This window comes from Mirounga angustirostris, unplaced genomic scaffold, assembly GCF_029215605.1.
Source record: "Mirounga angustirostris isolate CCGP_5_RB_7025 unplaced genomic scaffold, mMirAng1.0.hap1 SCAF_12, whole genome shotgun sequence".
Lineage (NCBI taxonomy): Eukaryota > Metazoa > Chordata > Mammalia > Carnivora > Phocidae > Mirounga > Mirounga angustirostris.
In genome coordinates, this window is record NW_026991720.1 from 107,939,566 (window position 1) to 107,967,107 (window position 27,542).

The following is a 27,542-nucleotide window of genomic DNA, read 5'->3' on the forward strand; positions in this document are numbered from 1 at the left end:
GCCATGCACTTCCTGTGCTCTTGTATGGAGACGCGTGGGCTCTGCCCCCTGCCCACGGCCGGGCCGGTAGTAGCCGGAGGAAGACCGCTTCTGGAGGCTCTGGGGTTGGCCACCAACGATCTGGGGCCACATCCAAGTGGGTTCCTGGCATTTGCCCATGGAGGACTCCTCAGCAGCCTGCTCTGCGTGGCTGACCCCTAGACCCAGGCCTGAGCCGGCCAGGTCAGCCCCACCTGCTCCTGCCACGGTGGGCCCGGCAGTGCCCGTGTTTCCTGCTGCAGCCCATTCAGAGTCTCTGACCCATGCGACCTCGCTCGGAGGCGCAGCAGCCTGCACGTTGGTGTCTTCCATCCCGGCTGCCTGGCAGGGGTCTGTTGGGTCAACTCAGCGAATCTGTGAGCTGTCTGCCAGGATTCTGGCCATGGCTGAGCTCCTGGCTTGGTCTCGTCAGACTGTGAGAACGGGGCCTGGGACCCCTTCCTCCTGCGGTCCCTGCGGTGGTGCCTGGCGTGTGGCACGGTGGCTGAATGATGCCACATTAAATCACACACTCCTCCCATGTGGGTATTCTGCAGGTCCTCCCACAGGAGAGGTGATGCTGGAGGGTCCTGCAGGTGTTGGGCGTGTTCAGTGCTCCCCTTTCTGCGGCTTCTTCCTCCTCATCTCTTCCTTTGGGTCATAATCGAGCCATTCCCTCCACAGAGGTGGGGATGCGTTTGTGAGAGGCCCTGAAGTACTTTTTTGTTATATAATCAGTTCGCTAAACTCTCCTGGTATATATATTAGGACTCTGATCCATAGATCTTTCCTTTTCTGTCTCTGTTTTTATGGCAAAACATATCAGAGCAGAAGGATTTCTATAACATATATGTTCAAATTCAAAGACACGAGTAAGCATTAACTTACAGATGCCCACTGTTAGCTGAAGAAAGAGCAAGAGCTAGTGTCTGTGAAGGCCCCTCTCTGGCCCTCCCCAAACACCTCCCTGTCTCCCAGCAGGTGACCATTCTCTTGAATTTTGGTTGACCATTCTCTTGCTTTGCTGTCTGGTTTTATCATGTGTTTATATGCATATATATATTTTTACCCTTTTTAGTTTCTATTTTGTAATGGGATCATTCTAAATATATCTGTGGTTGCTCTTTATGTCACAGCATTTGGTTTTCAGGGTTATGTGTTGGTGCCTGTGGGTGGGGTTCATTTTTCGGTGCCGCATAGTTCTCTGCTGCTTGGTGTGTGTGTTGATCCCTCCGGTCTCACGCCGCTTGGGCAGTCTGGCCATTTTCACTCCTGTGTGTTTTCTCAGGACGTCTCTGTGCATGTTCCTGTGTGAGCCCAGTGTGCGCGTAGAGAGTGCCTCTGGGGTGTGTACGGGGAGGGGTCCTGGGGGCTGGCACAGTGTGCACAGCTGACACTGGGTGGAGGTCTTGGGGAGAGTGCCCAGCGCCGTCCCTCACCTGCACTTGGAATTGTCAGGCCGAGCCCCCTGCCCTGGCTGTGGACATGAAGGGGTGGCCTGCTGGGCTTTTGACTTTCACTCCCTTAAGTGCACATGAAGTCAAGTATTTTTTCATAGGTTTCTTGGCCATTTGTGTTTCTTCTCTTGTGAAATGCTTTTGTTCTATATTTCTCTTGTGGTGTTTGTTAGCTTGTTCTGTTGATTTAAAGGAGTTGCCAATCTGTTGAGGGTGCTAATTCTGTTTTGGATGCATATGGATACATGCATCTCCCTTCCGGTAGTGGGTTGTTCTTCACCCTGATGGTGAGTAGACATTCAATTTACTGTAGCCAGTTCCCTGGTCTTCACCTTTATGATTATGCCTTTTTGCATCTGTTTTTATTTATTTATTTAAAATTTTTCTTTTTTTTTTAAAGATTTTATTTATTTATGAGAGACAGAGAGAGAGGCAGAGGGAGAAACAGGCTCCCAAGGAGCAGAGGGCCCGATGCGGGACTTGATCCCAGGACTCTGGGATCATGACCTGAGCCGAAGGCAGACGCTTAACCATCTGAGCCACCCAGGTGCCCCATCTGTTTTTATTTTTTAAAGATTTATTTATTTGAGTGAGAGAGAGAGAGAGCGTACATGCACGCATTTGGGGGGAGGAAGCGGGAGGGGGAGAGAGAAACTCAAGCAAACTCTGTGCTGAGCATGGGTCCTGACACAGGGCTTGATCTCACAACCCTGAGATCATGACCTGAGCCTAAACTGGGAGGCGGACACTTAACCGACTGTGCCACGCAGGTGCCCCGCCTTTTTGCATCTTAAGACATTCTGTTTAACCTCATGATTTCAAAGAAGTCTGAATCTTTCTTCCAAGAGTTTTAAAGTTCTGTCCTTTAGGCTTAGAGCCATAGTCTGTTTGGAATGGACCTTATGTGCGTGGAGTTTGATGTGGCAGTCTGATTTCTGAACACGTTCCCCACGTGGATAAGCAGTTGTGCCCCCACCCATGGATCGGCTCGGTCTTAAATCAGGATTCCATACGTATGTGGGCTCCGTGTGGGTTGTCATCCATTCTGCTGGTCTGTCTGTCCATTTGTCCCTCTGCTGGCTTCCTCTTCTTGCTTCTGTGGTTTTGCCGTCCTGCAGGCCAGGCTGCCCGTGCCTCATTCTGGGCCATTCGTGAACATGTAAAATCAGCTCGTTAGTTTCATGAAAATGCTAGAAATCACATTGAATCTGCCCATCAGTTGGAGAGAATTCACATTTTGTTTTTGCATTTCTTTAGTTCTCTGGATCTTTTATTTTTATTTATTTATTTTTAAAGATTTTATTTATTTATTTGACAGAGAGAGACACAGCGAGAGAGGGAACACAAGCAGGGAGAGCGTGAGAGGGAGAAGCAGGCTTCCCGCGGAGCAGGGAGCTCGATGCCCGCATCGGGACCCTGGGATCATGACCTGAGCCAAAGGCAGACGCTTAATGACTGAGCCACCCAGGCGCCCTGGATCTTTTATTTTTAAACAATGTTTTCTTTCTTGCCTTCTTTGGATACTCTCTAGAAAGGCTGTTGACTTTTGTCAGTGAATCTTCTATCTGGCACATTTTACTAACTTCTTTCATCAGTTCTCATGTTTTGTGTGTGGATGTGGTTGAGGTTTTAGAGAAGGTAATCATATTACTTGTGGATAATGGCAGTTTCTTTTTCTTTTCTATTTGTTTTGTTTTGCTGGCGAAAACTCCTGCCACAATGCTGAGGACAGTGGGGGAAGCAGGCATCCCGGTGTCGGTCCTGATCGTAACGGGAGGCCTGTTCACAATACACTGACTTAGGGTAGTTTCTCTAAGCCTTACAGATGCTGTTTGTCATGTGAGGGGTGCTGCCTTGCTCGTGGTGTTGAAGTCATAAATGGTTGTTGAGGTCTAACAAGTCCTTCCCCCGTCATCTGATACGAGAATATTTTTGCGCCCTTATTCTCTTAACGTGGTGGATTTTATTTGTAAACTTCCTGGTATTGAGGGACTGTATCTTCTGGAGGTAAGTCTGGTTGTTGGGGGTAGATTGTTCCAGGGCCTGGCGGGAGCAGGTCAGCGGCCATCTGGTGAGCCGCACCGCCAGAAGGGAAGTCTGGTCGCTCCTGAATTTGAAAAATGCTTTTTTCTGACCAGCCCGTTTCTTCACAACGCTTTGACGTGTAGCTGTGGTTGTTGTGTTGAATCTTTGATCTGATAATAGTGACACTGCGCTGTTCTGTTTGAAAGTGTTTTGAGTGTAGTGAGACATCTGTGCCTTTGCTAACCTATTAAACACTTGTCTCGAGCGCAGAACGTGGGGCATAAGTTGTCATGTTTGAAGGAGGTGAGTGTCAGGTAATTCCCACACCACACTCGGCCTCATTGCTTGCTTTAAGAGAGCTCTACGTTATTAATTAACATCGTGACAAATCATCAGGGGCCGTCTTGGTATGTCCGGCGGCTATTCTGTGTGGTAGGTGGCTGCCTATTAGTGCACATATAAGATCTGTTACGGGCTCTTACTTGGTGTCATTCATCAGGTGTTAGAATTCATATGGGGCTGGTGTTCCTTGGATCAAGTTGCAAAAGCTTGTGCTGTGGTAACTTCTTTCTGGGCCACATTGCTCCTGGGTTTCCAGGGATGCGAGCCCCCCAGTCCTCCCAGCAGAACTGTGGATGATGTTGTTCCTTGCACAGAAATGATCTCCATGGTGCTTTGTGTGCTGTGTGTGGGTCATGCATATGGTAGAGTGTTTTCAGATTTCTGAAATCAGATTTTTGTAAGTCCTCATGGGCACAATGGCCTTCTTGGGTTTAGTTTCTTTCTTGTTTTAGACCACAGAGTGGTTCAGCAACCGGAGCGCCCCGCGGTGCTGGCCGGGTCCTGCCTTGGGGACCCATGAGGGCATGGCATGTTTGCAGAGTGAAGACGGGGACCTCTCGAGCCCTCCCGGGAGCCTTCTGTGCAGGGATGTCCTTTGAGGTTTTTTAGGAGAAACCTTTCTTGGTGCTCAGGCGTCTGATGTCTGGCGAGCGAAGGAGCAGGGAATGCCTGCCACGTTTGCATTTTTTCAGCCCTGGTGGTGACAGGTAGTAACAACTGTTTTATTACTGTTCCTGAGTGTAAGCTGGTTCGTAGAAATGATACTTTGGGAAGAGTTTCAAGTTTGAACTACTTTTAATGAATTCCGACTCTTTAGACAAGCACATCAGGAATGTTAACAGAACTTTAACGGCTAGTAAGACCCAATGTGTATTCATTGTTTGAGCCCTTTCCCATCATCCTTTGTTTTCACTAAACTTATCCTTACACGCGGCGCATCCTGTCTTTATTGTCCCTTGGCAGATGATAGTGCTACTTAAACTGACAGCACATTACTTAATCTTGAGTTAGCGCGCCGTGACGGCTCTGTCCCCTGGCTCCGCACGCCTCTCCCTCCAGCCGCCCCGTGGGAGCAGCCTTGCTTGCACCTGTCCCGCTGCGGTCACTGAACCCCCTGGACCTCTGGCAGATGACGTGCTGGGGGCTGCGAGCCCCTGAAGAAGTCCGAGTGGACTCCCAGGCCCGGGCGTGGTCTCTGTCCTCAGCACACCTCAGCACAGTGCTGCCGAAGGGTGGCCACAGTCAGGCCTGCAGGAAGTGGAGGGGGTCCTGTCGCTTCGTCCAGAACGTGTGTGTGTGTGTGTGTGTGTGTGTGTGTGTGTGTGTTGCCAGCCTTGTTCTGGCCATGCGCAGAGCTGGAGAACACAGCCCCAATCAGGGTGCTTTGGGGGGACACTTGAATGTGGAGGGCAACGCTGAATTGCTGATGTCCCCCGTGTCCCAGTTCTGGGGAGCCTCTGTTTCCTGACCTGGTCCTCCAGCAACCTTGTAGGAAGAAAGTCCTGACTCCCGGGCTGACCGGCCCCGCCCCCCCGCCCCCCCTTGTGCCCCGCAGGCGGGCGGCACAGGCCTAGGGTGTCCTGGTGGTGCCTCTGTTGCAGGCAGTGCTGTAGATGCTGGACGGTGGCTTCTAGCCCCAAGCTCAGCTGCCTTTGGCACGTGGCGGGCAGCTCAGCGGCGCTGTCCTGTGGCCTTCGGTGCCGGCCCTGGGGGCAAGGGCTGGGCAGGTGCAGGCCCAGGGCCCCACGCCCCCCAGGCCGCTGGCTGGGTCTCACCTCCTGATTCCTGGCTTGGCCCCTCTGGCTTTGGACGCTTGATTTTGGTGACCCGCTGGCTCTGGCCTCTGTCACTTTCTGAGCTCGGCCCCGAGGGAACTCTGCGGGATTGGGCCTTGTCAGTGAAAAGTCTGGCAGTGACTGGAGCACGCTGTTCTCCCGGCACCTTCCTCAGTAGGGCGCGAGAGCACGTGCAGGAGCCACCTGTCCTTGGGGTTGTGCCATCAGTGTGGGCTGACCTCGGTGAATGTCCTTCAGAAGACTCTTCTCGGATTTCGTTTTTAGATGAGACTGTGTCAGGGAGCAGCGGGCCCTGGGGGTCGAGAAGCCAGCAAGAGCGAATGCCTGCTCCCAGTCGGCCCCCCGGCCCATCACTGGGTGTAAATTCAAGGGAACTGGTGCTGAACTCGAACCCCTTAAAGGGTCATGTTGTTGACTTTGAAAACACCTGCTTAGAAAAGGTGATAGGAAAGCCCTGCTTGGTCGTGTCTCTTGGTGATGTCTCTTGCGAGCCTGAGCGCAGAAGCTCGGACATCACTCGAGCATGCTGTGAACAAGAGCGGGCGTCAGATGCAGCTTAGAAGCCCCGCAGCACGCGTCCCGCCGTGTTGGCAATGGGGTCCTGTTTCCTCATGGCTTGCTCTCAGCGACGTCTCCTCTGTGGAGAGCTCATTATGATGGCAGTCAAATGGGCCCTTGGAGGTCCCATCCTAATGTGCTTGCGGTCATGCGTGTGGCGGGGGTGGGATCTAAGGTGGGGCGCACTGTCGCTCAGGTCTTCACAGACCTTGTTAGGAATGGGGCTGAGGGTCCGTGAGACGGGAGCTGCCAGAGGGAGGCTGTGGGGACCCTGGGGCCCCACGGGACCATCTCAGGTGGTTCGGGCAGGGAGTTCTGGACGGTGTTGAGTGACTCGGACTCAGACCTGTGGTCGTTGTGACTTCAAACAGAAGCAAAGTCAGATGAAGTGATTTAAGGCAAAAGATACAGGATAAATCAGTCAGTGATGAGAAAAAAAACAAAGAGAAAGCAGCCCTCAGCCTGCCAACGGCATGTGTAAATTTCTGTTCTGGGCCTAGTCCTGCCAGTCAGCTTCGCAGCCCGGCCCATGGTCGTCCCGGTGCAGCCTCGAGTGGGCGGGTTAGATTTAGGTCTGGGCCAGCTGTCCTGCAGCAGCCCTGTCCCCCGGGACCACTGGGCCCCTGTCCTGTTCCAGCCCCTGGAAGGGAGCAGGGACGGAAGCTGGAAGGGGGTGGCCAGGGGCACGAGTGAACCTTGGGGCCCTCAGGAGGGGCTGTTGGGATGCTTGCTGCCCTGCGGTTCCTGCTGGCCCCCTCCGCCCCGGGCCCCTTTGCCTGGCTACCCTGCACGTGACACCCTCCTCAGTGGGCAGGCAGCTCAGGACTTTGTTCTCCTCCATGTGCTGGATTTATGAGCTCCCGGTGTCACCAGGCATTCTCCCTACATGGAAATCTTTTCTACATTATTGCAATTAATGGCAAGTTTTTCCTCTATGGAGTCTAGACAAGGCTGAACTGTCTGTCACCCCGTAAAAGGTAGGCTTCCACCTGCCCCCTCAGATAGATCTCTGCTGCCGTGTGTGCTGGGTGCGGCGTCTGGCCGTGCCGCTCGGCCGAATCGGGCGCGTAGGACTGGGGTGCCTGCTGGGGCAGGTGTGCAGGCCTGGGGCCTGCAGATGCTTTGGTTGGGGTTGGGCCCCCCGTGGCTTCCTGGTGTGTCGCTGGCGTGGCAGGACAGTCTGACAGGATGAAGAGAGGCCAGTTACTTACCTTCTCTTCCCCCTTTCCTGCCAAAGAAACCTAAATCCTGGTGTTTTATTTCTTGTTTTCTAAATTAATGGCTGTCGTTAGAGGGAAATAATATGCGGGGAGATGTGAGGGGCTCTGGGGGCAGCTCTGTAATGACAGGGAGAGCTGAGTGCTCACCCAGAACAGATGTCAGGGGAAAGGGCCTGTGAGCCGCAGAGTGACTGCATGAGTGGTTCAGCTGGCGTGGACGTGGGCGCGCACCCAGCATTGCGGGGTGGCTGGGTGTCGCTGTCAGGAGTCGGGGCGGGCCGGGGGGCGTGCGTTCCCCGAGGAGGATGCTCGGATGCTTCTCCTGTGGAGAACGGAGCTGATGGGTGGACGTGGGTGCTTTGCCTTGCGCTCACGTGGCACACTCTCCCCATGCCCGGGCCTTGGCTTGTGGCTTGGAGATAGGAGAGTCTTCCGATGATGAACATGAACCCCCCGCATACGGAACCGGGTCATCCTGCGAAGCGTGATGGCTCTGACTCAGCCCAGGGGCATCCCGAGCCCTGCATTGTCCCCTTGCCTCCTGGCCGAGTCCCCCTCTGTGCTCTACTCCTCCTGCCTCCTGAAGAACTCCGCGTCAGCCTTCACCGCACTGTTTGCCTGTCACTTCCTCTTCAAGTCTCCCTGGGCCACGTGCTCTCCCACCGCCTCCCCTCAGTGCAGCTGAGTCCCCCTGCCCTCCAGTCTGTTTCACCTCTCCAACAGGTTGGGGGCCCCTGACGTCCCCACCGCCTGGCATCTGAAGAGCTGGGTCTGGAGCACCACCTGATGGAGAAACAGAACGGAACTGCCGGTCCGGCTCCCAGGTGTTGTCTGAGGTCTCGCCGGAACGGGAAGGTCCAGGTGCTCACCAATGGCACAGACCTTGGAGAGCAGAGGCAAGAGGGGGCTCAAAACGAAGGGTGGAGGACCCGGATCATTCACACCTCCATCCAGCAAAGAGTTCCACGGTTTTCCTCTGGGCCCGTTACGTGCCAAGCCTGAGAGCACGGAGTGAGCGGGATGCAGGAGGACCCTTCCTCAGGGGGCTCAACGTGGGAGTGGTTGGAGCTGCGGCCTCGGAAGAGGGGCTGCTGGCCCGGCTGGGGCAGTACAAGAAGTTGGCTCTCAGGAGGCGGCTCTGGAACTCTGACCTAATGCTGCAGATCAGGGGTGCCCGGGCGTTGCAGGGGGAAGGAACACGTGCAGGTGCCTTGAGGTGGGGACAGAAGTTACTGGTTTGGTGAGAGAGGACCCAGCAGAGGTGACAAGGTGGGGAAGGGAGTGGTAGGCCAGGCACCTTGGAGTCGGGGCCAGGGGTTTGCATTTACCCTCTGGCGACCACGGTGTGACCTGATGTGTACCGGGAGCTCTGCTGCCTCCTTGGGGGGCATGCGGTCCGGGGTGTTAGCAGGGGGACCAGACACGAGATGACAGTCACCAGCTGGTGGCAGTGGAGTCGAGAGCAGGGGTTGGAGCTGGCTGTTTTAGAGGCTGCTGCGGGGGTGAAGACGTGAGGGAGCCCCCGCTGTCCGTGGCCTCGAGGCTGGACCTCCGGGGTGATGACCCGCAGACATGTGTCTCTTTTGTGGCAGGGCCAGGATTTGCGTCCGTTGTCACAAACCTCCACGGCAGGCCGTGCTCTTTGGCATTTTAGCCTGCCTGTCTTGTTAAAAGCCATTTTTGGGGTGCCTGGGTGGTTCGGTTAAGCGTCTGCTTCACTCAGGTCATGATCCTGGGGTCCGGGGATGCAGCCCTGCATCGGGCTCTCTGCTTAGCGGGGAGTCTGCCTCTCCCTCTGCCCCTCCCCCTTCTTGTGCGCGCTCTCTCTCTCAAATAAATAAATACAATCTTTTAAAAAAAAAGAACCATTTTTGTTTTTGCTTGAACTACTTATCTCTTTATTTACATGTTACTGGGATTAAAGCCTTAATAGTATAATTTTCAGGTTATCAAGAGAGATCAAGTAGAGTTAAGTATAAATAATTTGAACTACCTGACTGATAGCTTTTCTTTAATTAATGGGAAATCTGAATTCTGGAAGTTTTCCCAAAGTAGTACAGATACAGGGCACTCTGCAAGCTGTGAGCGTGAGGGCCGGCCCCTGCTTCTGGAAGCCCCGCACGGGGGCCCAGGTGAAGGGGGCAGTAGGCGATTGCTAGGTTGTTGGCTCCCTTACAGAAGGCTTTGGAAGCACATGAGCGGTCTGTTTGAGACTGAGAAGGCTCAGCTGCCTCCTCCTGCCTCCTTGCTCAGCCGTGTTCACCAGACGCGTTTGCCCCTGAGTGCTTTCCTCAGTTTCCCCAGGTAATGTCCTGTGGAGCCTAGTCCATCTCAGGACAGCTTGCTCTGGCCTCTCTGCGAGGGCAGCTTTGGGACCTGGCCAGCACGTCTCCCCCGCTGCTTTCTTAGACCTTCTGTGGTCTCTGGGCCCAGGAATCGCGAGCAGGCCACTCCAGTTGCCTGCCCAGGTGCTGGTTGCACTGAGAACACTCATGTCCCCTCCACATTCCCTGCCGTGCGGAGCCGGCTCAGTCATCTGCACCAGCTTTTCTTCTGTGCCAGGGTTGCCAAGCGAAAACCTGCATTCCTGCTTGTGAGTGGGGTTAGGGTGTGTGTGTGTGTGTGTGTGAGAGAGAGAGAGAGAGAGAGAGAGAGGGCGAGTGAGCGATAGCCAAGTGCTCTGAAAGTCTGGGGCTTAGTGACAGGGTTGGGAGGGGTCCATTGATGACATGACCACTCCCCCAGGATAATGAGATTGCAAAGCAGGAAAGGAGATTTTGGTGCCCTGAGCTCTGGCTTTTCCTCCAGTGCACACGCACGTGCCCCACACACCTGCCCGCACACAGGTACCACACATCTGTGTGCACACGCACCTCACACCTGTGCACACATTTCACGTGTCTGTGTACATGCATGTGTACACACCAGGCCCCTCTGATGACCAGGTCCCTGCTAGGCCTCGGACAGGTGGAAACCAAGTTTAGATGTAGTTTGCTCAGCAGGAGCTCATTGACTTGCTGTTTCTTTCTTACCATATAGTTATAATTTTTTGGTGGTCTCTCATTTTTGATTTGCATATGAAAGCATATGTACTAATGCAGATCGGTGGTGGCATTTTGTAGGCCTCACAAGACCCCCGTTTAGTCAGATACCAGCGTGGACTCCTGGCTCTGCTGCTCTGGGTGAATTGCTTACCCTGTGGCTGCCTGAGCTTTCTCATCTGTATGAGTTACCTGTTCCCGTGTAACGACATCACCACAAACCTAGCACTTCAAACAACACACACTTACTCCTATTTGTTGTCCCGCAGTTTCGGTGGGTCAGGAGTCTGGGCATGTCTTAGGATCTCCCCAAGTGGCAATCAGGTGTGGTCTGGGCTGCAGACGCATCTGAGGCTTGACTGGGGAAGGGCCGCTTCCAGGCCCACGTGGTTGCTGGCAGGATTCGGTTGCTGGTAGGCTGTGGAGCTGTGGCCCGGGTTCCTTGCTGCTTCTCAGCTGCCCTCAGGTCCTGGGCACACGGCCCTTTCCTTATGCAGCTCACAGTGTGGGAGCCTGTGTCCTTGAAGTCAGCAGGGAGAGCGTCTCCCAGCAGGACGGTTGTCGTCCTCTGTGACATAATCTTGCACATCCCATCCCCTGTGCAAAGCAGGGTGCAGGGCTGTTCACACTCAAGGGGAAGGGGCCACACAAGAGCGCATACACCAGGAGGTGGGGGGAGGCACAGAGCCATCCGGGGTCTGTCCGCCACCTCGTCTGAAAGGGGTAGTAATCATACCTGCCTCCACGTGTAGAGGAGGATGAGCTAGTGAAGGTGGTCAGGACAGTAGCATTGAATCGATGTTAGCAACTACGTGATCACACTAGTGTTGTCATTCCTGGGGTTAGGTTGCTTACTGACACCCACGTACTGCACCGTGCCATTCAGGGCTGTCCCCAGTGACGCCTTCCTGTCCTCAAGGCACTCCTCCATCTCTCCTTTTCTCTCAGTGGCCTCTGGAATGCAGTGTGTACCACTGTGGAGCCTTTCCACCCACGTGGTGGGGAGCTGACGCTGTCCTTTGTTCCCAGCCCTCCTCAGGCCTGGTTGTCGTGTGGCGACCACAGAGGCCCTTGCTCCCTGCCTTGGGTCACCTGGAGGGTGCCGCAGACAGTGCCCTGCACCATGTGGTTCTCTGTTGTGGTGCCCTGCTCGGGTGCCCAGCCCGGGAGCTTCTTTCAGAGTAGGCTGACCCCATCTCTGGGTGCCCCGCTGCCATGTCTTGAGGGTAGCCCTGTAGAGGGGACAAGGGCCATGCGAAGAATGGCTGAAGGAGTGGCCTGATCCCATCCTGGGTGCTCTTGGGGCCATCGAGCATCGCCTTGTGCAGGGGATGAAGGCCGTGCTGGGAATTGAAGGAGCCACACTCCACCAGGGAGGCATGGGCCAGAGCGGGTACTTTTCACCTCACTTGGCCCCATCATCTTACCTGTGGGTCTCCGGTTGGGGGCCTGCCTGACCTGACGGTGGGGATGCACCTCCGCTATTCAGGCTCCGCTGTTCCTGGCCATGTCGTGACTGAGCGTGCATGCACGGGAATTCCCCATCTTCCTGGTTGTCTTTGCTAGAACTTTCCAGTGTGGGGTAGAAACCGGCCAGTGAGCTGAACATATACTTCGGGGTCTTATTCGTGAGGAGATGCTTAGCTGACTTTCACAGCTCTGCACTGCTCTGTGGTGAACTGTCACAAGTTTGTCCTGCTGGGCACTGCCCCCGCTTGTCCTCGTGCAGCCTGGTCCTGCCCATTCTCTGTCCCTGGTGCGGTCTCGGCGCTGACTGTGCCCTCGCTTGCTCAGCCTGTCCCTACCCTGTCCACGGTGAGGAAAGGGTTGGGACACTGTCCCGGGCTTTCCTTGTGCCCAGGTGGCCGGGCAGGGCCGTGACTGCTGCGTGGCTGCCCGGAGGCGGGGGGGTGGTGGCTAGGGTCTGCGAGAGGGGTCCTCCCCTGCATGGGCCCTGCGTGCCCGTCTGACCACCGTGCCACTGCAGTGACGGGTCGAGTGCTGCTTCCAGTGTCACCAGGGTGAGGGCGCCCAGTGTGGTGGCACGGTGTCAGCCACGTCGTGTTTGCACAAGAGAAATGGCAAATGATGCCACGTATTGAGTGGTTTTGGTCTTTTGCTCTTGTTTGAATATTCTTGCTAGTTCTTGCTAGAAAGCGGTTGTAAAATGAGACACAGGTATGAACGTATGTGCATGAACGCACGACTCGTTCAGCAGCAGGTCCTTAGCAGCTGCCCTGTTGGGACAGGCTCTGTGCCCAGGTGCCCCGGCTTATGTGCTGGCTACTTTCTTTGTTGGGAGCAAGCACAGTGGATGGGGGCCTGGATTCTAGGGCTGATGTTGCCCCTTGTTGCCCATGGGCCCTGGGTTAAGAAACTTCCCCATCTAGGCCCCAGGGCCCCTGCTGTAGAGCTGTGTTGGTGCTGATTTGGGGATGCAGACCACAAGCTCGGTGATATTTGGGAGTGAGGGCAGTGCAGAAAGGGGTTGACCTCCTCGGGTACAAGTGCAGTTAGCCCTACAGGCTTGACTTCTTTGGAAATGAGGCAATTCACGCGCTGTTTGGGCATTTGCTCATTGAGCCTGCCCCGTGTACCTTCTTAGCATGAGGCCTGGGTCAGCAGTGAGGGTCTTGCAAGGAGAGAGAGGAGGCTAAGCTACTCCTGTGTCCATGGCCTGGGTGATGGAACGGCTGGTGGGAATGTATGTGATGGGAAGATGCTGGAGCAGGTGCTCTTGGGTGATGATAACTGTGCACTGATTAAACAAACCAAGCGCATGGATACAGAGAACAGATTGGTGGCTGGGAGAGGTGGGGGTGGTTGTGGGTGCAATGGGCGGGGGTGTCAATGTAAAGTAAGTCAGGGATGTAATGGACGGTGTGCTAACTGTTTAATAATACTGTGTTGCATGTCTCACAGTTGCTAAGAGATGTTCAAAGTCCTCATCACGAGAGAAGAAATTTGTAACTGTATGGTGACGGGTGTTAATTAGACTTACATATATTACAAAAGATCATTTTGTAATATATACCAATGTTGAGTCACTCTTCAAATATTGTACACCTGAAACTAATATAATGTCATATGTCACTTCTGCCTCATTTAAAACAGTCTGTTTACCATATGAGGGAAATTCAGAGCATCTTTCCATGTACCCCCTCCCCTGACCACAGCCCCCATCCCCGCACCATGCTTCCTTCCTTCTCTCCATTCACCCATCCATCCTTGGGTGCACCTGCCCGCCCGCCTGCCCGGTCCTCTGCTCTCCCGTCCCTCCACACGGAGGGAGCACTCACCCAGACGCCAGGTGCTGCTGTACCACCTGACCACGTCCTGGGCAGCCGTGTGCAATCTCTGCCCGCGGGGCTTGGGGCGGGGGCGGACAGTGTCTCCTGTGGGAGCCAGCTCGTGTGGCAGGGCTGAGCCCGGGGCTCCGTGAGACACTGCAATTGCTTTTAAGTCAGTAAGAAATTAAGATCATGGGGATTTTATAAAAAATTAAGTAGCAATTAATACTTTGTTTACATTTTTACTTTTAATGTTAGAGACAGTGAAAAATGTTGCTTGTATATATGTATTTTGAGGGAAAGAATGCGTACATTTTAAAGTTTCTGATGTGTTTACTTTTGCTTCACCACCTGTTCAATTTTCTTGCAGATTTTTGAAAGGATATTGTTTATATGGGCGATACGTCACCCTGCCAGTGGATATGTTCAGGGGATTAATGACCTTGTCACTCCTTTCTTTGTAGTCTTCATGTGCGAACACATAGGTAAGACCATATCATGATGTTTTTTTCCCTGCAGACATTGAACGTGAACTTTGGTGGCCTTGCCAAGTTACTATGCATCATTGCACCAATGTTGAGATGTGCCATTAAGTTAAATGTTGTAATGACAACTGAAAATAGAGAGTATAGTTTCCTTGTTGACGCCAGCTTTAAAAAAAGTCTGTAAATCCACGTGTTTAACTACTGAAGAAGACATTAAGATGCAGTTTTTACTCTTACTCTCTTCTTTTTAACCATACACGAGGAGCATGGTTTTGTTCTGATGGCTGGCTTTCACGGGGTGGATTTGAATGGGTCGGGTCAAGGTGACAGAACGTTAGTCGAATGTTCTGCTGACAAGCTAAAACCTGAGCTTTGATTGCATTCTGCAGCACGTTGTCTCCTTTCTACCTTTGATGTTAGTAGCGGTTCATTTTATGGGAATGTTAATTACATGCAAAGTAATTGGTTTAACGGAGATTTAGGTTGGGCAGTGCGGTCTCTCTTTGAGTGCTGTGTATTTTTTTCTCCATTTATGGTATAGCAGTCAACTGTAATATAACTGTACCTGTTATGAACATATGTTAAGCTTTAGAAAAATTCTGAAAATATAAATATGGGATCTACTTTTTAATTTATCTGTGGATAAAAAATAAATAACCAAAGGAGGGATTTGCTGTTTGCGTGTAGCATTTTTATTAAAAACCAATTTTAATTTCTCTTCACGTGAACCTTCCCGACTTGATATTTGTTTGTTTTTATGAGATTGTGTCTTTAGCCGCTTCAGCTTCTCATCATGGTTGTGATCCGAGGGAGGAGGTTTGGCTGGGACAGATTACTCTCTGAGGACGAGAACATGCTCGTTCAGTGCGTTTTATTGCAACCTCTCACACTTTGCGTTGCTGGTTTCATAGGAGGGCTTTCATTGCTAAGCAACTAATGAGGACCACCACGGCTCCGTCTCTAATCGGCTCTCATGGAGGGGAGAAGCCTGCTCCGAGAGCGCTTGCCTTTCTGCTTCTTCCTCCCACCTTGACAGATAATGAAAATGTTCTTAATGATCCTAGCACAGTAGGGCCTGTCAGTAGACTTCGGGGTAGTTAATTGAAAGAAGAACTTCAGCTGAGATGGGATTAGAGAATTGATATTCCATGTTAAATAGACCATTTAATTAATGTGGTAAGTAAGTTTGTCTCAACTACTTTACCACCAACTCATGCCGTAAGACCCAAGCCATCCTTAACTGGGTTTGCCTGAATCGTCAGCGAGACGGACTGTGGTGGTCATTGTCTAGAAGAGAGAAGAACCAGAGGAGCTAGGATTTGTGCTCTGTCCTGCCTTCCTGTGACACCCCCCTGCACACACGTGTGCACATGCACCAGGACGCGCACGTGCATCGAGTGGATGTACGGGGTGGTTTGGGGACATTTGTATGAAACGCACCATTTATTTCTGGCAGTTGGCTGTGTCTTTAAGTGGACATGTTTTACTTTTTGGTCCTGGCTTTCAGGTATGATTGGTGGGTGTGAGTTCTTTCACCTCTTGCCATCCGCACTTGGGAGTGTTCGTGTGTCGGTCCTGGTCCACCTCTCCTTACTTTAGAAAGCCTCAGGTCTGTTGAAGTGTCCTGGAGCCCAACCCGCCAGCCTCCTGTGCGGTAGTGTCATTCACGAAGACCTTCATGGGCGGGCGCTGGGGTGCTGGTCTTGGGCAGAGCACCAGCGTGTGGAGACCGCGTCAGTTCAAGTCAGCCTGTGTCGAGAGGGCATCTCCTGGTCCTCGGCAGGGTGGTAGGGACACAGGCGAGCAAAGCGAGTATGGTTCCTGCCCCGTTGAGCTTGTGGTTACAGTAGGAAGACAGGTTTTAAACCAGTAACAAAGAAGTTTAATGAAAACAGATATTCGTGTTATCTTGAGGTGCATGGGGTGCAGGAAAGCAAACCCAGGCCTAGGGCTCAGACGACTCTGTGGCACTCCAGCTGTGCCCTGTGGGATGAGCAGGGGCGTCGTGTGGAGGGAGTGTAGGAGTGCAGTGGACGGGCTGGAAGACCTGCTGTGATGCTGGGCCTGGTGACGAGGGAGGGCGGTCCCCATAGGATGAGTCCCCGCGGCAGCTCTGGGACAAGTCTGCTGGGCGCGGGGAAGCCCGGGCGCTGTGCAGAAGCTCCCGGGCATGGGGCACGCGTGCTGCCAGCCACTAGGCTGAAGGTGTTCTGGTTGGCTGGGTTTTTAAGCGGGTAAACCTTAGATGCTTTGCTTATTGAAGATCTTGCAGATACAGTTTTTTCTTTCAGAGGGTGAAACCTGGTCATAGGATTGTGTGGTTTGGATCCCTGAGTGTCCTGCAGGACTTTGGGGTCTGCATTCTGTTCCCACATGACCGTTTAGACGCTCGTGGTGCCCAATGGCACAGGGGTCAGCCCGCGTGCGCCCTCCCTCCCAAAAGATGCCCATGACTCTGTCCTCAGGACACGCGTGTGTTGTTTTGGTTTTCCTTTCTTCTAAGCTGAACTCTGGGAAACAGTCCCCATTAATTGAGGGGAGAAGAATCCCCTCCTGGTGTGAGATCCCTCCAGGCGCCCTCAGGCTGCGGTGGGCAGAGCTGCCGGGCCTGATCGGGAGCCGGGCTTTGCCCGTGGAGGGTTTGTTGCGCGTCCCCGGCTCCAGGCCTGCCGTGCTCCTGCTGGTTCACGAGGGAGGAGGGGAATCCGGCATCAGCTCCAACGACTGTGATGTCCCAGGCAGGGGCAGCCACTTCTGAGCAGCAGGGGTCCTGACTTTGCAGGTCCTGCCACATAGCGGCCTTTTAATGCCATGTTTTGTGACTTGAAAAAGACGGAGATGGGAAGTGAACAGTGGCTGATGTATCTGGGGTTGACAAATAGGGTCTGATTCGGAGGACTTTGGCTCATCAAGTAGATTGACTGCTTCCTTTGCAGAGGGTTCGTTCATCTTCATGGGGAGGCTGGCCAGGATGATGAGTGGTGGAAGCAACTTGCAGGGCATGAAGAAATGATCAGAGAACACGGGGAAGCCGGGAACAAGGGGAGAACAGGAGTAGCCTGGAAGTGGAGCAGCATGGAGCTGGTCCAGTGGCCCTGACGGTCTCCCAGGGCTGTTAACACAGCGCTGGGATGGGTCAGAGTCGTGTGCCACTGGCTCAGGTCTCCTCGCGGAGCACCTCACACTGCTGGGGAAAGGCCGTTTGGTCCCACTTTCAAAGGTCACAGCGTCCCCCGATGCAGGTTTAGCACACGCACATCTATGCTCACAGGCACACACGTGTGTGCACGCACAGCACATGCCAGCCACCACTTGCCTACGTAAACGTGGCACAGATCCTTGACTGCCCTCTGAATGGGCCCACAGTCTTGGGTGGGCTCTGGAGGCTGTCATCCTCAGGAGGGGTGGGGGAGGAGGTCAGGAGACTTCCTGTGATCTCAGAGGTGGGGTGGCAGTGTGCAGAGCCCGTCCAGGCGTGGAGGCTGGTAAGTACAGTCATTTAGGGCGCACTGAAGCCTGGGGAGTCCCCATGAGTGGAGTTCTATAACGGGAGTAGATGACATGCTCAGAAAATTCCGCCGTGGAAGAGTGCCCGATGCCGGGAAGGTTTGGGAATTTAAGGGGCTGAAGCCTTAGGGATAAGAAGCTTTAGGTGCATAGACGCTAGGTTTGCCGATGTGTGAATGTGCCCGTTCTCGATCCGAGCCACGCCTTGGTGCCTGATCATGCAGAGTGCATCCTTGACCCAGAGGCCAGGCAGAGTGTGCAGGACTGCCTAGCCAGCACACCTGGTAGATATGTCACCTTCCTCTCGAAACAGGTATGTGACAGGTGCTTGAATTTTACCTTTTGGAAGTTAGAGGAAGCAGCAACGTAGCTGCTACTTTGGACTTAGTTCAGGCCCCTGAGGAAGGCAGGTCTAGAACAAGGTTGAGAGAGGACCCGCGCTGTCCCAGCAAAAACAAGGACCGTGTGCATAGAGAGACATCGTGGGCTGATAGGAGCAGGCCCAGAGGCAGGTGAAGGCAGGGCCCAGCACTGGAGAGAAAGCCTGGCCGGCGAGGTGGTGAAGGGGTTGACGTAGAGGGGAAGGAGGCTGATGGGAGCGGAGGGTGAGGAGAAGGAGAAGTCTGGCATGTTCCTAGGGTCCAAGGTGGATGTGGTGCCATTGTCCTGGACAGGCAGCTGGTTTAGGAGGTGAGATGACCATTCTGGTTTCGGACTCGTTGATCTGGAGCTGGGGGAGAGGTTTGCACTGGGGGTTGCGATGAGAATTGTAGCCCTGGGGGTGGCAGCTGAGAGGCGTGGCTCTGAATGTGCTTATCAAGAGTCCTGCGGTCACCAATGTGTTAGGGGTCTACGGGGACCTGACGGTGGAGGTTTATGGCTCTCTCCTACGTTGGCGTCTGGATGTCAGCAGTCCAGGCCTGTGCTGCTGCTGGGGGTGAGTCATCGGGCCCCATGGTAACGTTCAGCGCTGGAGCCTGGCCGCCGGGGTTCAGACCCAGGCTCTGCCCCTTACCAGCTGTGCATGGCCTTTGTCGACGTGGGAATCGGAAGGCATGGCACCATTGCCTTGGTTGCCGTGAGGCCCGCGGGAGTTACTGTGTGAAGAGCTTCGAGCCCGTGTGTGAGCGGCTGCTGGGTGCATCTTCTGCACGTTCAAGCTCCGTCCAGGTAGCAGGTGTTGGCACTTCAGTCCTTCTTGTGGTCAGATGACCTCTGGTTGAATGGATACAGCACGTTCTAGTCATCGACATATCTCCTGATGGACGTTTGGGTTCTGTCTACTTTTTGGTTATTATCAATGCTGCAGCAGTGACCCCGTGTGTGAGGCGTGGCACGCACGTGCTTTCATCTCTGGGCGTCTGTGGACCCAGCGGTCACATGGCAGCTGCCGTTGGACGTTCCCGCCGCAGCGTGGGAGGGTTCCCGTGGGCCCACATCTTGCCAACACTTGCTACTGCTTGGTATTTTTCAAATGAGGTGGAAGTTACAGGTGTCCCTTCTGACCTCTGGGTCCCGTGACTCGGTTTCGCCCCGTCCCTGCGTCGCCGTGTTGTTTCCCTTCTCTCCTCTCAGCCCCGTTGATTTCAGCTCCTTGAAGCAGGATGGCGTCTCACGTGTGAGTGTGCTTGGCACAGACTGGAAGCTCAGCGGGCCCGTACTGAGCCAGATCCCTGCGGGGTTTTTGTGTGTGTCGTGCAGTTAGAAAACATGCTTTTCAGTGTGTGAGTAGAAGTACCTGCTCAGTATAGCGAAGCTGGGAAGCTGAGGCAGTGTGGCGGGGAGCCAGAGTCCTTGACTTTGACAGCCCTACCATTGACAAGGGGAGCCTGGGTGTATGTCTCTTTGCAGCCATGCAGGGAGCGCTGGGGAAGGAGCTCCTCTCTCTCCATCCCTGCACTCACGCTTCCCACCCAAGGGGTGGCTGCTTGGCTGGGGGGAGTCTCGCATCTGCCCGGGCCCCATTTCTGCGCCTCGGGTGGAGTCACGGTGTCACCTGTTCCAGTGCCTTCCCGTGGTGAGCCATCCTCTGGCCTCCTGCTGCCCACGGCCAGGCCTCCAAGTGCCTGGGCCTCTTCTCTGGGCTGTTGGCTGGGAAGCCAACTTGGCCCTGGTTTCTTCCTTCCTAGGCTCAGGTCCGCAGGTGGGTCCCAGCATCTAGATCTGCACGGGGGTAGGGAGGGCTCATCTAGCCTTGAGCCTGAGCTGCGTTTTTCCACCTGTCCTCTGTGTCAGGCCACTGTCGGTTGCTCATTACTAATCACTCTGGTTCCTGTCCTGTGTGTGTCCCGGCAGGCAGGTGCAGGATGGGGCCAGGCCCACGTCAGCCTTCCAGGGTACCAGCTGTTTGGGTATAGTTCCTCTGTCTTTTCTTTGTGCATTGTAATTACTTAGTCGAGGGCATATTGTGTATAAAATTCTGTTTTGTGCTCTTTTCCCATTTAACCTTATAACAAGCTTTCCCCTGTATCATTAAGAAATCTTTGTAAAGATGATTTCTACCTCCTGCACATAATATTCCATTGAGATAATATATCATATTTCATGAAACCCTTCTACTGTTGTTGGATTTTTTTTTTGTAGGCTTTTTCCCTCCAGGCATGTTGTAATTTTAAAGTAAACACTGTATTTTTCAAGTGGCAACTGTCATATTCCTTTTAACAGTGTTAAATTTGATTTAGAATTAAGAACCATTCCCTCACCTTGCATTGCACAATTTAAGCAGAGAATTATATTTTAGTTTTAAGCATTTTCAGCAGGGTGAAAAACAGAGCAGCATCCCCCAGCCCCTATCATCTGTGCTATTAAATTTAGAAACAGTTCTGGTGGGGCACTTTGGACGGACGCCTCAGGCTGACTGTGTGTGGGTTGGGCCTGTGGGAAGAATGGTTGGGATGGCAAGGGCTGTTTGTCCATTGGTTCTCATTATCAGCCTGTGTTAAGCTCCAATCTACTTGATTCTGTGTGTCATTTTTTCTTAAAGGAAATTACTTTTGACAGCAAATATGGAAAGGAACTGGAATAAACAATGTACTCACTTAAGAAAATTACGAATATTTTTATGTTCCTGTATGTAAGTCAGAATCTCAAAAGTACAGGTTGTTTTTCAGTACGTTAGTTTTGCCCAGAGAAGATGGTCAGCACACATTTGCACTTGGCACAGGCTGGGGTTTGTGGGGCTGTAATTAATGCCTGATTGACACAGGAAGTCAGCCCCCACAACCAGTCAGGCCGCGTGGGGGAAATCATGCGGGGGATTTGCGATTCACCGACAGTGAGAGGGTGTGGTCATTCTTTCGCCTGTCTCCACTCTTGGAGTATAAATTGGGCTCTGGTCACAGTGGGGAAAGAAGAGCTGCTGCCAATGATGAATTCGTTTCAGAAATTGTCGCCCTCACTTCCTTTGTTTGCACTGAAGTCTTGTCTCATTGTGCTTTGTTTTCTCCACGGGTCACGTGAACCAGAGCGGCTGCTGGGTGCGTCTTCTGCATGGCTTCCGTGTGTGTTCGTCATGGCTTCGTTGTTCCCAGAGAGCGTGAGAACAGGGAGTTTCCTGTGGATGTTCTGGTTCCTGTGGGGACCGAGGGGGGCAGAGGGCCCTGGGAATCGGGGCGTCAGAGCCAGAGCCGGGAGGGCTGCTGGTTTTGCAGCCCCAGCAGTGACAGTGAGGTGCCACGTCCTTGCAGGGCCTGTGACTCATACGGAGTCATATTTTCTATTTACAAACATGTTGATAATCCAAGTAATGGCCTTCTTGTTAAAAGTTAGAAAACTCCGTGACAGTATGGGTCCACGGCCCAGAAGCTGTGTCACTTGCATGTTTTGTTAATTTCCTCTGGCCTTCGTGTCAATGTACTTTTTTTTACATGGTAGCAATTATGTTATGCAAGCACATTCTAATATTGCTTTTTTTAAATATCTAAGCATTTTCTGAAGTCCTAAAACATTTTTTGAAATGTCTTTTTAATAAGTAGTGACATGCGACTTTCAATGATGGGTGAGAAACTGGACAGAAGGTCAGCAAGCAACTAGAAAGAAGACTAGCGACTGAACGGCAGCTGAGCTAACTCGTCTCCGGAGCACTGCACCCAGCAGCAGTGGGACACACACCCTTCCCAAGTGCATGTGGAACAGTCTCCAGACCACGTGCCAGGCCATAAAGTGAGCCTCGGTACATTTGAAAGGATGGGAGTCATACAAAGAGTGCTCTCTGACCTCAAGGACATTTAGTTAGGTATCAGTTATAGCAGGAAATGTGAAGAAATTGGCAAATGTGTAGAGATAAGCAGTGAGTCAGAGAAGAAATCATAAGGAAGATTAAGAAGTAACTTTGAGATGAATGGAAAAGAAAACACAACATACCAAAACTTAGGGGATACATCTATGTCGGACTCCAAGAGAATCTGTGGTCTTCAATGACAGTGTAGAAAGAACATCAAATCATTAACTTAACTCTTCGGTTTTTAGAAACCACAAAAGGAAGAGTATACTGAAGCCAAAACAAACAGCAGGAGGGAAATAAAGACTATAATAGAAATAAATGAAATAGAGAATAGAAAAACAATAGGGAAAACCAACAGAACCAAAGCCGGTTCTTCAGAAATATCAGCAAAGTAGACAAACCGTAGCCTAGATTAACCTGGAAGAAGAGAAGACTCACATCACTAAAATCATGAGTGGGTTTAGAAATAAACAGCATTAAGGGAACACTATGAACAGCTCTCTAAATCAGGTAATGTAGATGTAATGGGGATATTCCTAGAAAGACACAGATTACCCAAACTGACTATGATGGTAATTTTGTACCAACTTGACGAGGCAGTGGTGCCCCTTGTTTGGTTAAACACCAGCATGGACACTGCTGTGATGGTATACTTTAGGGGTGATTAACGTTTAAATCAGTAGTCTTTGACTAAAGCAAATTATCTTGCTTGATGTGGGTTGGCTAATCCAGTCAGTCGAAGGGCTAAGAGCAAAGACTGAAATTTCCTGAAGAAGAAGAAATTCTTCTTAAGGCACAGAATGTGTCTGAATTTCTAGCCCACTGGTCTGTCCTGCAAATGTCAGACTTGTCAGTCCCCGTAATTATGTGAGCCTATTCCTTAAAATAAGTCTGTTTCTCTCTCTGTCTCAATGTGTGTGTGACCATGTTTATTGGTATTAGTATATAAGAGCAATATATATGTGGCTGAATTACTAATTTAAAAAAACTACAAAGAGAAGTCTAAGACCAGATGACTTCAGTGGTGAATTCCACCAAATATTTAATAAAGAATTAATACCACCCTTTCACAAACTTCCAAAAATAGAAGAGAAGGAACACTTTTCAGTTCATCCCATAAGGCTCATATTTTCCTGTTATCAGAATGAGACAAAGACATCACAAGGAAAGAAAACCACAGACCAATATCCCTTATAGAGATAGATGTAACAATCCTCAATAAAACATTGACAAACAGAATGTACCAATATAGTAAAAGGGTTATGCATCATGACAAATGGGATTTATCCCAGGAATGCAAGGTTGGTCCAACATATAAAAATCAATCAGTGCAATACACCTGTTAACAGAGTAAGGGACAAAACCCACATAATGACCTCAACTGAGACAGAAAAAGCATTTGACAAAATTTTGCACCTTTTCATGATTAAAACACTCACCAAATTAGGAATAGAAGAATTTCCTGCTAAAGATCATCCATGAAAAACCCACAATTAACACCATAGTCATTGGGAAAGACTGAAAGCTCTCCCCTTAAGATCAGGGGCAGGACAAGGGTATCTACATTCTCTACTCTTCAATATTGCACTGGTTCTAGTCAGTGCAGTTAAGCAAGAAATTGAAGCAAGAGGCATCCAGAATGGAAATGAAGAGGTAAACGTTGTCTCTCTTTGCAGATGAAAGATCTTGTATATAGGAAATCCAAAGGAACCCACTAAAAAACTATGAAAGCTGCTAAATGAGTTCAGGAAGAGTATAGGATACAAGATCGAGATATAAAAAGCAGTTATAGGGGCACCTGGGTGGCTCAGTTGGTTAAGTGTCTGACTCTTGGTTTCGGCTCAGGTCATGATCTCAGGGTCCCGAGTGTGAGCCCGCTTTGGGCTCTGCGCTCAGTGCAGAGTCTGCTTCTCCCTCTCCCTGTGCTCCTCTCCCCTGCTCATGCCCCCCCAATAAATAAAATCTTTAAAAAATCAGTTATATGCCTATACACTTGCAACGTGAAATCCAAAAATGAAAATATGAAAACAATTTCATTTACATTAACATCAAATTGAATAAAATTAGGTGTTAATTTAGTGAAAAGGTATAAGATTTATATTTTGAAAACTGTAAAACATTGTTGAAATGTACTAAAGATTTCAGTAAATGGATCCCACGTTCGTGGATTGGAACACTTTATAGTGTTAAGATGGTGGCCCTCCCCAAATTGATGTAAAGATTCACTGCAACCCTGTCAAAGCCATAGTGACTTTTTAGCATAGAATGACAAGTTTATCTTTAAATTCATATGGAAATTTAAGGGACCCAGAATAGTCAAAACAATCTTGAACAAGGACCAAGTTGTAGGACTCAAACTTCCTGATATCAGAACTTACTACAAAACTACAACAATCAAGCAAATATCATCCTGGCATATGGACAGACATGTAGGTTAATGGAAAAGAATTGAGAGTCTAGAAATAAATCTTCATGTTTATGGTCAGTTGATTTTTGACAAGGATGTCAAGACAATTAAATTGGGAAAATGGTGTTTTTGAACAAATGGTGCTGGGACAACTAAGTCTCAACTTGCAAAAAAAAAAAAAAAAGAAAGAAAGAAAAAAGAACGTCCCTGGGTCTCTCCATACACAAAAATAAAATGAATCATAGACCTCAGTGGAAGAGCTAACGCTATGAGAAGACATAGGAGTAGATCTTTACGACCTTGGGCTAGGCCATGTCTTCTTAGGTATGACACCAAAAGTGAAGGTGACAAAAGAGGAATGTAGGTAGTTTGGATGGATAACATCAAAATTAAAACTTTTGTTCTGTAAGCAATAGTCTCAAAGGAAGTGAAAAGACATCTTCAGAATGGGAGAAAATGTTAGCAAATCGTGTATCTGATAAGAGACTTAAATCCATAATAACATAAGGAGCTCTTCAAAATCAGTAAGAAGACAAGCTAATTAAAACATGAGCAAAGTGTTTGGACAGAAATTTCTCCAGAGAAGGTGTATAAATGGCCAGTAAGCACATGAAGAAACTACAGCGAGGTTCACCATTTCATACCCACCACAGTAGCTAGAATCAAAAAGGGGAACAGTAGCAAATGTTAGCAAGGGTGCGGGGGAATTCAAAGTCTCTTGTGTTTTTGAGGGGAACGTGAGACTGGTGTGGCCACTCCGGCAGACAATCTGGCATTTCTCGAGAGTTGGACACAGTTACTGTGTGAGCATTCGTGGGAGCATCGTTCATTAAAGCCAACCCAGGTGTTCATCAGCTGATGCACACCGTAGTGAAGGGTGGTACACCCAGACGGTGTGACGTCACAGAGCAAGAGAAGAGAGTGAGGCGCTGACGCGCTGTATCACACGGGTGGGCCTGAGGACCGCACACGACGTGAGCCATGCCAGACAGCGTCCACACGGTGCCAGATTCCACTGATACGAAATATCTGCAGCAGGCAAATGTGTAGAGACAGAACGTAGATTAGTGGTCTCTTGTGTCTTAGGGACAGAATGGGGGTCATGGGCATTGACTTTTAATGGGCACATGGTGGAAAACGTCCTAAACTTAGATGTGCTGGTGGTTGCACAATTTAGCGAATAGACTATAAACCACTTTAAGTGGTTGTGTTATGTGGCATGTGAGTTGATTCTCAGTAAAGCTCTTTAAAAAGAAAGTAGAGGCCATCTTAGTCCAGCAGGGTGTCAACGACAAAACAGCAGAGTGTGTAGCTTCTACCAACAGAAACTTACCTCTCAGAGTGGTGGAGGCTTCTCCCCTGCTTGTGAGCCGACATCCTCTCTCCTCGCCGTGTGCCCCCGTGGTGAAGGAGCAAGGGAGCTTTGTGGGGCCCTTGTAAAACACTGACCCCACTCATGGGGGCTCCTTCCTAAGGACCTCTCCAAGGCCCCAACCCCTAACGCCATCATCTCTGGGGGTCAGGATTCAGTGTGTGGATTTTAGGGGGATGGAGACATTCAGACCATCGAGGGCCCTCATTCCAGTGACAGGAGATGGCATAGCCTGGCGGTTTTCTGTTGATGAACATCTGTGTGGTTTCTGCTTTTTCACTGTTACAGTATCTGTAAATAAATTCTTGATCGCATTTTGGATTATTTCCTTGTCACGCATTCTTAGAAGAGGTGTTTCTGCATCATGCTTGTCAGTATTTCTAAGTCTTGATGACATTTGTGGGGTATTTACCGGGAAGATGCTTGAGGGCCTACACCTGCCAGCCACGTAAGAGATTGCCATCTCCCTCTGGCTTTAATTATGAATGGGTCCTTGGTATGCTGGCTGGAGACAGGACCAGCGTCTGTGTCTGTGTGCTTACCCATGCACTGCATTCGTTGGTAGATACTTTAGTATTTACGTGTGAGCCTGTTCGACACAGGCTAGAGCTCAAAGATGTTAAGTGACTTGGTGAATTAATTGGAGAGCCAGGAGTAATTAATACACTCTGCAGTATTGACATTTGAGTTTTCAGCCTGCAAGAATCTTATTCAGCTGGCCTAATTAGGAACTCAGGAAAGACCAGGGTGTGTGTGTGCGTGCATGTGCGCGTGCATGCAGGTGTGTATAGTAGAACAGCAATGGGGTGGGAAGCCGGGGACTGCAGTGCTCAAGCTTGTATGTGCCCATGTTGCAGAAGCACAATGTTTGACCAACAGCCTCTTCCAGGTGACTTCCTTCTCAAGAAGGTTTGCTCCTGGGTCTGTGAAGCATGCGCGTGCCCACAGGTCCTCCCTCCGGAGGGACAGCCGGCCCCGCACTCTGCACATGGACCCTGTTTCCTGGGCCTGGGTCAGGAATCCCCGTGAGCATTAAAGCCTTGCAGGGCAGCGTAGGCTCACAGAAGGCTCCGCCACTTACATTTGAAGAACCTCATCCTTCCTCCCATAGACGGTAGCTCTCCTTGCCTTTTTATATTCTGCTCTGTTGGAGTCGGAGACTCACAGAATAGTTCTTAGGTGACACGCATCAATGACTGTCCTCTTTGCCTTCCAGTGTCCCGACGTGTTTCCAAGGTGATCATGAAAGTCCCAAGGCCACTTTCAGACCAAGTTATTACCAGTTTTGTACCAGTTTCCCAAGTCATTCACACACAGGTTCTTGCACACAGGTCCTTCCAGTACTGTGTGTCACATGAGCCGTTGGCGAGGTGTGACAGCTTCTCGGGCTGGGGCACTGGCCTGGGTCCCATGCAGCTGCGGATGGCGGACAGTGCTGGTGAGACCGCCCTGCACGGTGTGCCCGCGGGGGGCCGGCCGTGGAGGGGACACTCTGTGCGTGCGACAGACCAGCTCATGGGCGGGTATGGTCACCAGTGCCCTGACGCAGCTCGATTTGGAGGTGCGCTTTTCCCTCTTTGTGGCTCTGGCATGTCCTACGTTTTTATTTTACCCATAGAAATTTCACTGGGAGTTTTTTTTAATTGATGGCATTCAGTTACGAGATCCTTACGATATCTTCAGTGATCTGTTGTTTTCTCTGTATTTCCAATTCTGTGCTGCAACTTGGGGAAAAAATCCCTGCTTACAGATTGATTAATTGTGAAGGAATACTTTATTCTGGTCTTCGGAGGTTTCTTTTC

The 27,542-nt window shown here is 51.1% G+C and overlaps 1 protein-coding gene across 1 annotated transcript in view; it reads left to right on the plus strand.

Moving 5' to 3' along the window:
* The window catches only part of LOC135362165 (TBC1 domain family member 22A-like), a gene marked incomplete at its 3' end in the record, with an annotated part of 289,826 nt that overhangs the window by 247,571 nt on the left and 14,713 nt on the right, over positions 1 to 27,542 (plus strand). The window contains 1 exon segment of the mRNA XM_064575593.1: positions 14,118 to 14,232. Within this exon segment, the coding sequence (XP_064431663.1) occupies positions 14,118 to 14,232 (115 nt within the window).